Source organism: Citrus clementina, unplaced genomic scaffold, assembly GCF_000493195.1.
Source record: "Citrus clementina cultivar Clemenules unplaced genomic scaffold, Citrus_clementina_v1.0 scaffold_10, whole genome shotgun sequence".
Taxonomy (NCBI): Eukaryota; Viridiplantae; Streptophyta; class Magnoliopsida; order Sapindales; family Rutaceae; genus Citrus; species Citrus x clementina.
The window spans coordinates 208,403-223,892 of NW_006263302.1; the positions used below are offsets into that span (position 1 = coordinate 208,403).

General features: G+C 33.4%; 1 protein-coding gene and 1 pseudogene across 1 annotated transcript; both read left to right on the forward strand.

Annotated features, from left to right (window-relative positions):
- Positions 1-2,511, forward strand: LOC18053643. The gene is made up of 4 exons (XM_006449973.2): positions 1-139; positions 975-1,166; positions 1,434-1,534; positions 1,906-2,511. The coding sequence occupies exons 2-4, from the start codon at positions 1,069-1,071 to the stop codon at positions 2,358-2,360; spliced, it is 654 nt and encodes a 217-aa protein (XP_006450036.1). The 5' UTR covers positions 1-139; positions 975-1,068; the 3' UTR covers positions 2,361-2,511.
- Positions 2,512-14,023: 11,512 nt separating this feature from the next.
- The window catches only part of LOC18053649, a 12,523-nt pseudogene continuing 11,056 nt past the window's right edge, over positions 14,024-15,490 (forward strand).

Consider the following 15,490-nt stretch of genomic DNA (forward strand, 5'->3'; position numbering starts at 1 on the left):
TGGCCCTGAAACGGCAGGGGTAGTGAATTTATCAAACACAATGATGATGGATGATGATATGGAGAATGGTGGTTTGGGGCCTTACCAAGATCGGCCGAGGACGTTCCCCAACATGCGTAGTAAACCTTATGTTCCTATGGTAAGTAGGCAGCAGTATAGCATTTACATATTTGTCAAGTCTTGTAGAAATTTCTTTCATTGGATCATCTATTGTTGCCATCAATCATGCCCAGAATAGCTATAGGAACTGTCTATGGGATACTCCACCCTTTAAGAATAGCCAAACAGGGAGAGATGGTTAATTGTGAAAATTTTATAAAATTTGAATTGAAGATCTAGTGTACTGTTTTAATTGAATAAAAAGATAAACACTTCATTAAACATGGTATCATCCTCAACTCTAGTACAAGAAAATTAGAGAGACATAATTACCTTAACTCTTGTACCCGAAAAATAGAAAGACATAATTAAATTTAGAGTAATAGAACAAAAAAAAAGCCATTGAAAGCTTTCTCACTAATTTTTTTTTAATCATGTATAAGTTTAGACCCTAACCCAAATAAATTTGGAGCCCAAGTTGATGGGCTTTCATTTTCACTGTTTTTCGTAGTTTCTTGCCCATAAATAATAACCGTCTCTATGCATCTGTTCGTTTCTCTGTGGAATGTGCATTTCTAACTCAAGACTTCAGAAACGCTTTTCCCTTCGCTTCTATGATCAGATTTCTGGTTAGTAAATAAATTAAATACATTTCTTCCTCTTTTTCCCTATCTATTTTCATAAATTTAGTGATGGGTTCCCCTTCATTTTATTTATGGTGCTCATAATTATATGCCATTTTGCGTTTTCAATCCTTTGTTGGTTGCCCTTTTAGTATATTACATGCAATTTCAATGGCTATGGTTTTCTTAAATTATTATTATTGTTATTTATATATATATATATTTATTTATGTTGTTGTTGTTGTTGTGTAGCTTCAGATGGTCTAATTGAAATTACGAATGTGGATTAGTGTCAAAATGGGAAGTGTTTGTAAAGTAGTATAATAGCAATAATATAGCAAAAGCAATGGGGACTGTGATTAGTAAAGCTGCTAGTGGTATAGGCAGTGTTCTTGGCACTGCTTTCGTGGCTCCATTTAAGAGCATCTTCAATGGATCTTGTGAGTAAGTAATTCTAATTCGTCATCTCTCATAACGCTTCTCTTTATTCGCATAAATCTTTACAACATTAATTATGTATGTAATTGCTTTAGTTGCTTAATTATACCATAATAATGAAAGGGAGTATCTTGCAAGTTATAATCTATTTGATTATTGCCAATGTAATGATCTATATGTGTTCATTTGAAAGAGGTCGTATCAATTGCTTTATGCATACATGCGCGCGCATTTATTGAATGGTGGTTTGATTCGATTTGCTTGGCTATGCAGGGATGTTTGTCCAGGACCATGGGACATAATTTGTTTCATCGAGCACTTATGTGTCACCAATCTGGTGAAACTGCTAATGATTTTGGGGCTGTGCTACATAAGTAATCTCAGCTCTCATACTTAACAATTCACCTTCCCATTTAAGTTTAATTTCTTTTCGAATTCTTCTATTTTCATTTTGACGGTTGATTGAATGAACAAATTGATGAAATAAACAAAAATAAGACAAATTAATAATTCAGAAAATATTTGGGTTTCATAAAGAATGTAACAGAACTCTCTCCCGAATTTGTATATTTCGGAATGGCATCGTTGAGCACAAATCATGATAATGCTGTTTGTTTCAATCTTTGCTTATAAATGATCTTAAGCTAAATATGGTAAATTTTTGTTTCTTTTTGTTATATTTAAGTAGAACCAGAATTAACTGCTGGGTTTTTGTCATTTATTATATCATTTTTCATATTTTCAGTTTTGTTGTTCTGCTACCTATTGTTCAAAGTGGGGATCTGCCAATGCATTGTAAGAAGCCTTTGTAAGATGTGCTGGGCTGCTTGTGAAACATACTGGTATGCTTTGGAAGACATCACATGTTTCTTGTGGCACAAGCTATTGAACACCAAACGTAGAAACAAGCGCCGACGCATTAGAGATGCTGAATGGGGGTATAGCTCAAGCAGTGATGGAAATGATTTTTCAGGTTATCATCGCCATTTAAGTTCGAGAAGAAAACGATACACGGAGAGAAACGACTGGTATGGGCATGACAGTCATTGCGGCAGCCGGCACCATCACGTAAAGCTCAAGACAAGACAAGCGTCATTTCATTTAAGAGGAGGGTCAAGAAGACTAAGGAATTCAAGGCGGCTTCATTCAATGAAAGTGAGAAATCCTCGAAGAATTTCGAAAAGGCAGCGGCTAAAATGAACAGAATGTAAGGGATCTCTTGAATCTCTTCGTAGACAATATATAGGATGTATATGGTTTAATTGGAGTGTATGAGTGCCAAAATTCAACACTTGTCTGCACGTTTGCATGCATCTAAAATGTTAGTATTGAACTTATTGGCAGAAATGTGAAGCCCTATTGAAGTTATTCTCAAATTTGTAAAGCCCGTTTAAATATAGGTTCTTGAAGAGCCGGCCTATGTGAAAATTAAATTAAGTCTTTACAACGCACATTATCATACGCAAATAATAGATATTTACCGAACCACAAAGGGGGGGTATATGTCAACTATCTAAAAGAATTAAATCAGTATGTATTTTTCCAAACGTCAGTGTGATATATGTCAGTCATTACCTCTACGGACTATTTTCGGTTACTCACAAGCACTTCTTGACAAAAGCATTACCTCCAAGGAAGCATAGATTTTGCTTCGTCTAGGCTTATATTTCATGCAACGCTTGAAACTTTAATTACTTAAGTGCTTTATGCGAAATGCATTTTGGCATCTCTTCAAAAATTAATTACACCAGCGCATGGAAAATGCATAATTAAGGCTTGTTGAAATAATTTTCTCCTATTTATTTATTTTGAAGACCAAAGATTTCTTTCAAGACTAAAGGAAAACATTACACAATATACGAAACAATTGAATGGAGAATTTTTCATTCAAACTGTTAAGTGCCACACACTGCACCACGTTTGACCTGTGCAGCAAACATTATTACTTTGTATAACGGATATAGCGTATATTGGTCTTGGATTAGAGATCTGTAATAAAAAAAAAATCTGAAAATAATCAACGATCAAACTCTGTTAAGAATAGTTCGTTATTGTTAGTTATGGTTGCTAACGTGTAAGATGAGCTGGCAAAATGTTAGTTATGCTGTGCTGTAAGTTTGTTAGCAATCAGCTGATGCATGTGTTAGTTAAGCACAGCTCACATATAAATCATCTTGTAACGATCATAACAATATATTGAGTATTACGTTTTTTTTTCTCTCTCTCTCTCTAGTCTCTGTTATTTTCTCTTCATTTTTTCAGATACCAAACACTTTTCTGGTATCTTAACTTGGTATCAGAGCTACCGATCTTCAATCTCATGGCATCTTCAAGCATAAACTCAAATATAAATACTACTGCTTCATCATTTACTTTTACTTCTCCAATCAAACTCGATCGATCAAACTATACGATCTGGAAGTCTCAAATTCTTTCTTCTGTTCGTGCCAATGGTCTTGAAGATTTAATCGATGGATCAAAAACCAGTCCAGATCAATTCCTTCAAAGTGAGACTGAAAGTGCTTCTGGTGATGCTGAGCTGAATCCAACATATACCACATGGAAACAAAAGGATCAGTTGCTGCTGAGCTGGTTGATGTCATCTATCAGCATTGAGATATTGAGTCTTGTGGTAAACTCTGAAACTTCATTAGAACTTTGGACTAGTTTGGAACAACAGTTTGGATCTGAAACCTTTGCTAAGAAGGTTCATCTGAAAATAATGCTCAATAATCTTAGAAAAGGATCAATGACAGTAACTGAATTTTTTTGGCAAGCTAAAAACAATTACTGATGAGTTAGCCATTGCTGGTAACCCAATAAGTTCTCTAGATTTTCTTACTCACCTAATTTCAGGATTAGGTCAGCCTTACTATCCTGTTGTAGTTTATCTTGAAGCAAATCTTGCTAAGATTTCTATCAATGAAGCATATTCTATGTTGTTATCTCACGAAGCTAGATTAGAAGCAAATCAGCTAAGTGCAAGCAAGGAAGCTAAGCTGAACTATGCTGCTAACATTGCTCAAACTGGATCTGGAACTAATAATAATAATAAGAAACCAGGTGGTCAGTTCAATAACAATTGGACTGGTGGTCAATTCAATAACAATTGGAACAAGAATGGTGGTTTCAGAGGTGGATATGCTGGAGGCAGAGGTGGTTATGGTAGAAATTTTCCACAAGGACAAGGAAGAGGAAACTGGAATGGTGGCTGGAATGGTTCATTTGGAAACTTTCCATAAAGAGGCAGAGGAAGTAATTACAATGGCAATCCTGGCCAGACTGGAGGATTTAATGGTGGTTTTGGAAATGGCAAAGGTGCTTCCGATCAGGCTGCTACTAATGTTACTTGCCAGATTTGTTTTAAACCAAGGCACACTGTAGCTGAATGCAGGAACAGATTCAACAAGGACTATGTTCCTTTTAACAATCCATATCAGAATCCACCAAGGGCTGCTTTTCTTGCAACCTCTGAGGGAGCAATAGCTGATCAGGGATGGTACATTGATAGTGGTGCAACGCATCACATCACCAACAATTTACAGAACCTGCAAATTGGAAATGAATACTTAGGTAACCAGTTGCTTCTTGTTGGAGATGGTCAGGGCTTGCATATTTCACATATTGGCTATACATGCTTTCAAACATCATGCAATGCAGTTTTGCACTTAAGAAATACTTTATGTGTGCCTAAACTTACCAAAAATCTCATAAGTGTTTCAAAATTACTTGAAGATAACACTGATATAACCATTGAGTTTGTTGCCAATATGTGTTTCATAAAGGACAAGAGGAAGGAACAACATCTGGCTCAAGGGATAGCTAAGAAAGGACTGTACCTATTGCTGTCAAAGAATGACTTTGTTTCCAACTCCAGTTGTCTTACCTATGCACCTAGCTCTATGATTTCTGTTTTAAATAATCCAGCTTGTAAAACTTCTGATACAGCTGCAAATAATGTCTGTAATTCACAGTTTCAAGTGAACTCAACCAAATTAGCAAACATGTTTCATCAAAAATTTGGTCATCCTAACAAACATGTGTTGAAATCTATTTTGTCTTCTCTTTCTGTTGATTACTCATCTATTTCAGCACCTGATTTTTGTGATGCTTGTCAGTATGGTAAAGCTCATCAAATGTCATTTTACTCAACTGGAATCAAAACTAAATTTTCTTTAGAGCTTATACACACTGACCTTTGGGGTCCAGCACCCTTACCATCTCTACATGGCTATAGATACTACATTAGCTTTGTAGATGACTATAGTAGATATTGCTGGATTTTTCCTTTGACACTTAAATCAGAAGCTCTAGACACCTTCAAATATTTCAAAACCCTAGTTGAAAAACAGTTTGGATATACTCTGAAATCATTACAGTCTGATTGGGGGGGTGAGTATAGAAGTTTCCAAAGCTTTCTTGAAGAAGAAGGGATAAAGTTTAGACATAGTTGTCCACACACACATCATCAAAATGGTGTGGTGGAAAGAAAACATAGACACTTGGTTGAAACAGGGCTTACCCTTCTTGCTCAGGCAAAAATGCCTCTATCTTTCTGGTGAGAATCATTCCACACAGCCTCTTTTCTTATAAATAGATTACCAACCCCTGTTTTAAATAACATTTCACCCTTCACCAAACTTCATGGCAGACAACCTGACTATCAGTTCCTCAAATTATTTGGTTGTGCATGCTATTCTTTCCTCAGACCTTATAGCAAGCATAAGTTCAATTTCCACACACAAAAGTGTCTAATGATTGGCTATAGCCCAATACACAAAGGCTATAAGTGTCTTACTTCTACTGGGAATATCTATATTGCTCGGCATGTTAGGTTTAATGAATCTGAGTTTCCTTTTTTTGAACTCTTTCCTTTTCACAAACCTGTTCAAAATGTGTCAGTCACTCAGCAGAATTCCACACCTCTTACATTTGTCCCTTCCACAACAGTCATTCAAGATGGTAATAGTGTACAACCTTCTTTTAGTTCACTTGTTCCAAATGCAGGACCTGCTTTTAGTGCTTCTTCTCCAAATCAGTCCATTACAGCTTCTCACCTACCCTCACCAGTACAGCATCCAACAACAGTATCACCTCCTGAACAATCATCTCAGTTTGCACAACAGTCTTTATTAGCTCAAACTGGTCACCCTATGGTAACTAGATCTAAAGCTGGCATATTCAAACCTAAAACCTATTTGGCAGTCAGTCAAAACCTTGAACCACAATCTGTCAAGGCAGCCTTAATAGATATTAAGTGGAGAGAGGCAATGCAAGTAGAGTTTGATGCCTTACAAAACAACAAAACCTGGACTCTAGTTCCTAGAGAACAGGCTGGAAAGATTGTTGGAAATAAGTGGGTGTTCAGAGTGAAATATAATCCTGATGACAGTATCAGCAAATACAAAGCAAGGTTGGTTGCAAAAGGCTTTCATCAAACCCAAGGGGTGGACTTCTTTGAGACTTTCAGTCATGTGGTTAAGCCCTGCACTATCAGAATTATATTGAGCATTGCTGTTATGAACCATTGGTCAATCAAGCAACTTGATGTTAATAATGCCTTTCTAAATGGCATCCTTACTGAAGAGGTTTTCATGCACCAGCCATGAAGGATTTCTGCACCCTCAATATCCTTCACATGTATGCAAGTTAACCAAGGCCCTATATGGACTTAAACAGGCTCCAAGAGCTTGGTATGACAGGCTGAAATCATCTCTGCAACACTGGGGTTTTCACACTTCCAGATCAGACACCTCACTATTTTTTCAGCATAAGGCAGGTGACATTGTGGTGGTGCTCATTTATGTGGATGGCATACTGATCACTGGCTCTGATAATAAGCTTGTTGAGGAAGTTATTGGTCGATTGGGATATGAATTTGCTTTAAAAGATCTAGGAGATTTTAACTATTTTCTTGGTCTTGAAGTAACACCATCAGCTGCTGGGATGCATCTTTCTCAGACCAAGTATATAGGTGATTTACTCAAGAAAGCTCAGATGATTGATAGCAAAGGATGTCAAACTCCCATGAGTTTAAGTGACAAACTAGTCAAAGACAGAGGAGAAACTTTTGAGAATCCTTCACTGTATAGGAGTCTGATTGGTTCCTTACAGTATATTACTCTAACTAGACCTGAAATTGCGTTCACAGTGAATAAACTAAGTCAATTCCTTGCTGCCCCAACTGTCATTCATTGGCAAGCATGTAAAAGACTCTTAAGATATTTGCAGAGCACATCAGACTTTGGCTTGCAATTTTTCAGTACTGGAAAACTTACTCTCACAACATTTTCAAATGTAAACTGGGGATCAGACTTGGATGACAGAAAGTCTGTTAGTGGATATTGCATTTACTTAGGTGACAATCTAGTTTGTTGGTCTTCCAAGAAACAACAAATAGTTTCAAGAAGTTCAGCTGAATCAGAATATCGAGCTTTAGCATTAGCAGTATCTGAAGTGCTTTGGATATCATATGTGCTTAAAGAATTGAAGATGTCACCATTACAAGTTCAAGCTCTTCACTGTGATAATAAGAGTGCTGAAGCCCTGGCCAGTAATCCCAAGTATCACTTACGCACTAAGCATATTGAGCTGGACTTGCATTTTGTTCGTGATCACATAGCTCGCAATGAAGTTCACATCAGTCATGTTTCAAGTTGTGATCAGGTGGTAGATGTTCTTACCAAACCCTTAGCCTTTGATCAGTTCAATTATCTTAGGTCCAAGCTCAATGTCCTTCCAAGACCTTGAGCTTGAGAGGGGATGTTAAGAATAGTTCGTTATTGTTAGTTATGGTTGCTGACGTGTAAGATGAGCTGGCAAAATGTTAGTTATGTTGTGCTGTAAGTTTGTTAGCAATCAGCTGATGCATGTATTAGTTAAGCACAGCTCACATATAAATCATCTTGTAACGATCATAACAATATATTGAGTATTACGTTTTTCTCTCTCTCTCTCTCTCTGAAGTCTCTGTTATTTTCTCTTCATTTTCTCAGATACCAAACACTTTTCTGGTATCTTAACTAACTCAGACACACGTGATTACTAACTAAATCTCATACTACAAATTCAGATAGGGACGAAAATATTTATTAGATCTAAGGCATAAAATTAAACAAATAAAAAAAGATGGCTGAGATTGAGATTTAGAATAAAATTTCTTGTCAATTTTGTGTTTCTTAGGATATAAATAGAGGCCAAAAGTATTGAGAAAAGAACTTTTGGCTATTTTTCTGAAAGTCCAGAGAAATCTATATTCCAAATCAAGAAATTCTCTAAACAAAAGCATTAACAAAAACATCAGAGCATCTTTTGCAAGCACATGCTCGAATCCAATTTGTGGAGACTCTCAAGGACAACAAATCAACATTGAAGCTTGTAGAGTAAACAAGTATAAGTTACTATTTACTATTTCTTTAGTCATTTTTATCTAGATAATTGAAGGGGTTTTGAACCTTTGCAAGTCATAAATGAACTTTTTTATTCAAACTAGGGTAGTTAATTAAATAAACATATTTAAAAACCACTCTGCAATATATCTTAAAGGCTAACACTATGTTACGTTCAACGTAACATACATTCAAAAGAGAAAATATCTATTAATACCCCTAAATTCTATGGAAACTACTCTAATTGAATTAAAAGAAATACTTTTAAATCTCAAGGAAGAAATGAGAGAAATTAAACAAGAAATAGGAAAAATAAAAATAGAACTATCTGTAATACAAATGAGTCAAAAGAAAAGTAAAAAAGTAGAAAAAATTGAAATGTTAAAATCAAGAATAATTGGGACAAGTTTTAAGAAACCCATGAATAAACCACAAACAGGAAGTTATGATGATTGGTTTATAAAAACCTAATACCCAAAAATATTAGAAGAAACAGAAAAACTAAAAGCAGAATTAAAAAAGAAAGAAAAAGGTAAAGAAAAACTAGAGATAAAAGAAGCAACTCCTAGTGATTCAGATTAATGGAAGAGAGGTTAGAAGAACTAACTGAAAAATTTAGCGACATAAACCTTAGTGATTTAGAAGATTTTGAAAAAGAATACTGTATAAAAATGAATATTGCTAGAGGTCCAGAAATGAAATCTAATGTTGGAGAACCAAGCCATAGGTATGAAACAAATAAAAAGAAAAATATACCATTTTTTGAATATTACCCACCTGTTAAAAATACTCCATGGAAAAAAGAATACCAACCTAATAATGACCACCTAACGCCAATAAGCAATGCAGGAACATTTCTAGACTTAGACTGCAAAATAGATCCTCGAAAAGCTTTAGTAGAATGGGGAATGCAAATGAAGTTATTTTTTATATTTAATGGTTCTAGAGATGATTGGAATGTTGAAACAGAAGAAGAAAAAATAAATATATTTGCTGACATTCTAATAGCAAGTTTCACAGGAAATGTATTTAATTGGTGGAAAGGATTAAGTGAAGATACACAAAACTTAATAAAAGATTCAACCAAAATAGCATTAGGAAGAAGTAAATGATTAGGAATTGAAAGAATAATTGAATATATTGCTAGTGAATTCTTAGGAGAAGACTGGTTACAAAACTCAGAAAATGAAGCAAAACGTGATAAATTAGACGCTAGAATGAAATTAATAAATCTAGCACTTTGTAATATGTGTTTTGTAAAAGAATATACTTGTGAATTTACTAAATATTATTATACTCAATTCATGAGCCATGAAGACCAAAATATTTATAAGAATTTATACTATTCTAAACTACCATACCCTTGGAATGGATATTTTATTAATGAATATGAAAAGTACACTAGTAGTAGTGATAATAGACTCCCAGATACGTTAGGAGCTAGAATAAGATTCTTAAATACAAGATTAAGTGAAATATGTATTCAAAGAAATTTAATAAAAAAGAATAAAAATATAACAAAAATATGTTGTGATAAAACAGAAATGCCTACCCAATGGGGATGCTATGCACCTCACAAACGAAAAAGGAAGTTATATAAGAAAGAAAAAAGATATAAGAAATACAACCACTTTAAAAGAAAATATAGAAAACCAGAAAGAAAATATTATAAAAGAAAATATAAAAACCAAAGAAAAATATTAGACAAGTCCAAATGTAAATGTTGGAATTGTGGAGAAATGGGACATATTAGTACAAATTGTACAAAAAAGAAAGTCAGACTTTTAAAAGAAGATTTTGAAAATATAAAAAATGACTTAGAAGAAATAAGTGATTTATCAGAGTATGAAGGAAAAGAAGTTTATATGAAAATAGAATCATCAGAAGATGAGTCAGAATAAAGAACTTATCCAAGAAAAACTTATGGAAGAAAAAATAGAGGAAATTGAAGAAATAGAGAAAGAAGAAAATAAAAGTGGATATAGTCTTGTTGCCACTTTTAATAAAGAGAAATATAACAAACTTTTAAAACTAAATATGGAGAAACCGGAATATGGAATAATACATAGGCTTAGAGATATGTTTAAAAGGAAACAAATAGTGTTACATGAATATTATGAACAAGAAAAGACTGTAACAATTACACAGGCTGAAAGAAATATTAGATTTAGTTTAATAAATAAAAGATCTATAGATTTAGCATTAAGAAAAATAAATAATGAGTCAACAAAAGAAAAAATTCAATATGTATATCTAGCAGAAATCTAAATCTTAATAAAATCTCTCTTCAAAGAAGGAATAGATAGCCCTATAGTTTTATCACTACATGATCAAAGATTTACTAATCCTAGCATAGGACATTTAGGAACGATAGAAAGAAATTTATGTTATACCAAATTACTATTTACCTGTCACCCTAGATATTGCGTACATATAAAGGATAAAAATATAGATGAAACATTAAGCTTACATTTTAAACTATTAAAAAAGAACTTAACGAAAGAAGGAAATAGAATAATGACAATACATTATTCAGCTTTATACAGTTTTTGTAATTCAAATTATGGAAAAATATATGGAAATAAACCTTATATAGAGATAAATAAAGATTGTGAAGATATAGCAACATTTATAGAATCTGTAATCCAGGACTACAAAATTCCTATTAATTATGAATTAAATATAGATGATAGATAACAATTTTTAGATAATAATAATGAAAACTCCATTATCCCTATAAGTTTTGCAAGAAGAACTTTAATTAGAGGAAGTTCATCTAGAAGATTAAGTACTGATAAACAAATAGTTAAATCCATAGCAACTAACAACGTAATAAAAATACTTGGACAATACTTTAATGGAATAGATTATACAACAAAAATACTTATATTAGTAGATACTGGTACAAGTTATAATTATATGAATCACACAAAAAATAAAGGACTTTTGATAAAAGAAAAAGAAATCTCATATGAATATACAGATTTCAATGGAAATAAACATATTTGTAGACAAGAAGTTAAAGTCCCTATAATCATAGAAGGACTTAGAATAATAGTGTCTTGTTATATAGATTCATTCATGACCACAGATCCAGAAAAACATATAGTACTAGGAAATAGTTTTTTAAATAATTTAGAATACTACAAGATAGAAAAGCATAGAATAACCTTACAAATAGAAGGTCAAAAAATAGTATGCGAAACATGTTAAGACAAGCTTATATAAATACCCTATGTCTGTTTATATACAAATAAATATAACAGAAAAAGATATAGACACTTGTACCTTAATTGACACTGGTAGTGAAATAACCATAATGAAATCCTTTTTATCAAGCAAATGGGAATTAAATAAAAAATTAAAAATTATTGGAATAACAGGAGACAAACAACAAGTAGATCAATCTTTACTAAACTTTGAAATATTATTAGGAAGTAAAATTGTATGTATTAATCAAATATTTCAATACAATAATATGGATTGTGATATCCTTTTAGGGAATGACTTTATACAACAATTCCAATATTACCAACAAACTCCATACATGATAACTTTAAAAACTCCTTGTAATCATATTCTTCGTATCCCGCGTGAATTTAAACCATACCGAGTTCAGCCAGCCCAGCGTGGTGATAAGTACATTTATGAAAAATATTATTTAATACAAAAAGGACAGAGTTATAATATACAATTAGAAACAATAAAGTCGCAACTTGAACAAGTTTATAAAGAAAACCCATTAGCATTATGGAAACCAGACCATCCTAGATTAAAACCCATGATGTATACAGAAGAAGATAGAGAAGAATTTAAAATCCAAATAAAAGAGCTATTAAATTTAAAACTCATTCGAACTAGTAATAGTCCACATAATAGCCCAGCTTTTATGGTTAGAAAAAGATCAGAACAGGTAAGAGGAAAAGCAAGAATGATAATAAATTATAAAGAATTAAATAAATATACAAAATTTAATGGATATTTTCTCCCGAATAAAGAAGTACTAATAAATCTTGTAAAAAATAAAACTTACTATTCAAATTTGACTGTAAATTAGGATTTTGGCAGATAAAAATGGAAGAAAATAATATTCCTTATACAGCTTTTAGTACCCCACAAGGACATTATGAATGGCTAGTAATGCCTTTTGGACTAAAAAATGGCCCTCAAATCTTTCAGAGTCGAATGGATAAAATATTTAAAGATTATAACTATATCATAGTCTATGTTGATGACATATTAATTGCGTCAGAAACAATAGAAGACCATAGAAACCATTTAAAAGAATTTGTTAGTGTATGTATTAGAGAAGGAATAGTACTATCAGAAAGAAAAGCAGTTATAGAACACAAGAAAATAGAATTTTTAGGAATGATCCTTGACAAAAAAGGAATAAGACTCCAAAGTCATATAGGAAAAAATATTATAGAATTCCCAAATAAGTTGGAAAATAAACAACAAATACAAAAAATTTTAGGATGTTTGAATTGTTGGAATTTCCTTGTGTCAATAAGTTGCTTTTATGGTCCTAGTCTTTAGGAAGTTTGTTGGTAATGTTATTTGCAAGATTGTGTTTACCTAGTCTTTAGGCTATAGTTATTGGAAAGTGGCTGCAGTATTTGCTGCATAATGGCTGCTATTATTTCGTTAAGTTTGTTCATGTAACACCTATAAAAGGCAACCTCATTGTGAATAAAATGTGTAGTACTTTCATCCATTTATCCTTGCTTTGAGTGAACTATTTCATATTCACTTATAACAGTGGTATCAGAGCTTGAATTAGAAAAGTGGAATTGACAGAGTTAGTAACAGCAGCTTACTTGGCTCTTTTTTCACTCGTGTTGCAGCAGCAGAAATTCATGGCTTCTGAGAATTTTGTTCAACCTGCAATTCCCTGCTTTGATGGTCACTATGACCATTGGAGCATGTTGATGGAGAATTTCTTAAGGTCCAAGGAGTATTGGCAGGTTGTTTCAATTGGAATAACCGAACCACTAGCCGGTGTTGTTTTGACGGATGCTCAAAAAATAGAGCTTGAAGGGCAACGATTAAAGGATCTCAAGGCAAAGAATTACTTGTTCCAAGCTATTGATCGCTCAATCTTGGAAACAATTCTTAACAAAGACTCCTCCAAACAAATTTGGGATTCCTTGAAAAAGAAGTACCAAGGGACAGCAAGGGCAAAACGGGTACACCTCCAGACACTTCGAGCTGAATTTGAATCTCTACGAATGAAGATGGGAGAGTCGGTCTCAGCATACTCTGCAAGGACAATGGCAATCGCAAATAAGAGACGAATTCATGGCGAGCAGCTCGAGGATGTTATTATAATTGAGAAGATTCTTCGGTCTTAAACGGCAAAATTTAACTATATTGTTTGTGCGATTAAGGAATCAATGGATGTTGACACACTTTTGATTGAGGAATTGGAAAGCACTTTGCTAGTCCATGAGCAGAAAGTAATCCGACAGGATAATGAAGAACTGCAACTCTGTCACTACTCCAATTGAAAAAGGATTGAAGCTTGTTAAGGATCCTGCAGGAAAAATAGTTGATAGTACCCTTTACAAACAGATTGTTGGAACCTTGATGTACTTAATGGCAACTCGACATGATATAATGCATGCAGTTAGTTCCATCAGCAGATATATGGAGCGTCCAAGAGAGGATCATCTTTTAGCTGCAAAGAGAATTCTTCGATACTTGCGTGGTACAGCTAAATTTGGGTTATTCTACAAAAAGGGTAAAAAATCAGATTTGTATGGCTTTACAAACAGTGAGCTGGAGATTTGGATGACAGAAGAAGCACGTCTGGATATGTATTTATGTTTGGTTCAGCAGCTATTTCATGGTCATCTAAGAAGCAACCGATAGTTACTTTGTCAACAACTGAGGCTGAGTTTGTTGCAGCAGCTTCTTGTGCATGTCAAGCACTTTGGCTGAAAAATATTCTTCATGAACTTCAGTTTAAGCAACCAGAGTCAACACAAATCTTCTGTGATAATAGTTCAACAATTAAACTTTCAAAGAATCCAGTTCGCCATGGAAGATGCAAGCATATAGATGTGAGATACCATTTCTTGTGAGACTTGACAAAAAATGAAGTCATTGATCTTGTTTATTGCAGGAGTGAAGACTAAGTTGCTGACATCTTTACTAAACCCCTCAAATTGGCTAGTTTTTTTAAGCTGAGAAAGTCACTTGGAGTTTGCAAATTGCAATTTGAGGAAGATTCTGCAGAATGTTTAAACTGAATGTTAATAACATTTAGTTTAAAGGAGGGATTGTTGGAATTTCCTTGTGTCAATAAGTTGCTTTTATGGTCCTAGTCTTTAGGAAGTTTGTTGGTAATGTTATTTGCAAGATTGTGTTTACCTAGTCTTTAGGCTATAGTTACTGGAAAGTGGCTGCAGTATTTGCTGAATAATGGCTGCTATTATTTCGTTAAGTTTGTTCATGTAACGCCTATAAAAGGCAACCTCATTGTGAATAAAATGTGTAGTACTTTCATCCATTTATCCTTGCTTTGAGTGAACTATTTCATATTCACTTATAACATGAATTATGCAGAAGGATTCATAAAAGAATTAGCAAAAAAGAGAAATATACTTCAAAAATTATTAAGAAAAAAATAATACTAGAGGATGGAGTGAAGAACACACAGAATCTGTAAAAAACTTAAAGGAAGAATGTAAAAATCTTCCAACATTAAGACTGCCAGAAGAAAATGATAAATTAATAATACAAACGGATGCATCTGATTTATATTGGGGAGCAATTCTTAAAACTGATATGAGCAATTCTTAAAACTGATATAAATGAGATTTGTCGATATACTAGCGGAACGTTTAATCAAGCACAAGTTAATTATCCTGTACATGAAAAAGAACTCCTTGCGATATATAAAGGAATTAAAAAATTTTAATTATTCTTACTCCAGAA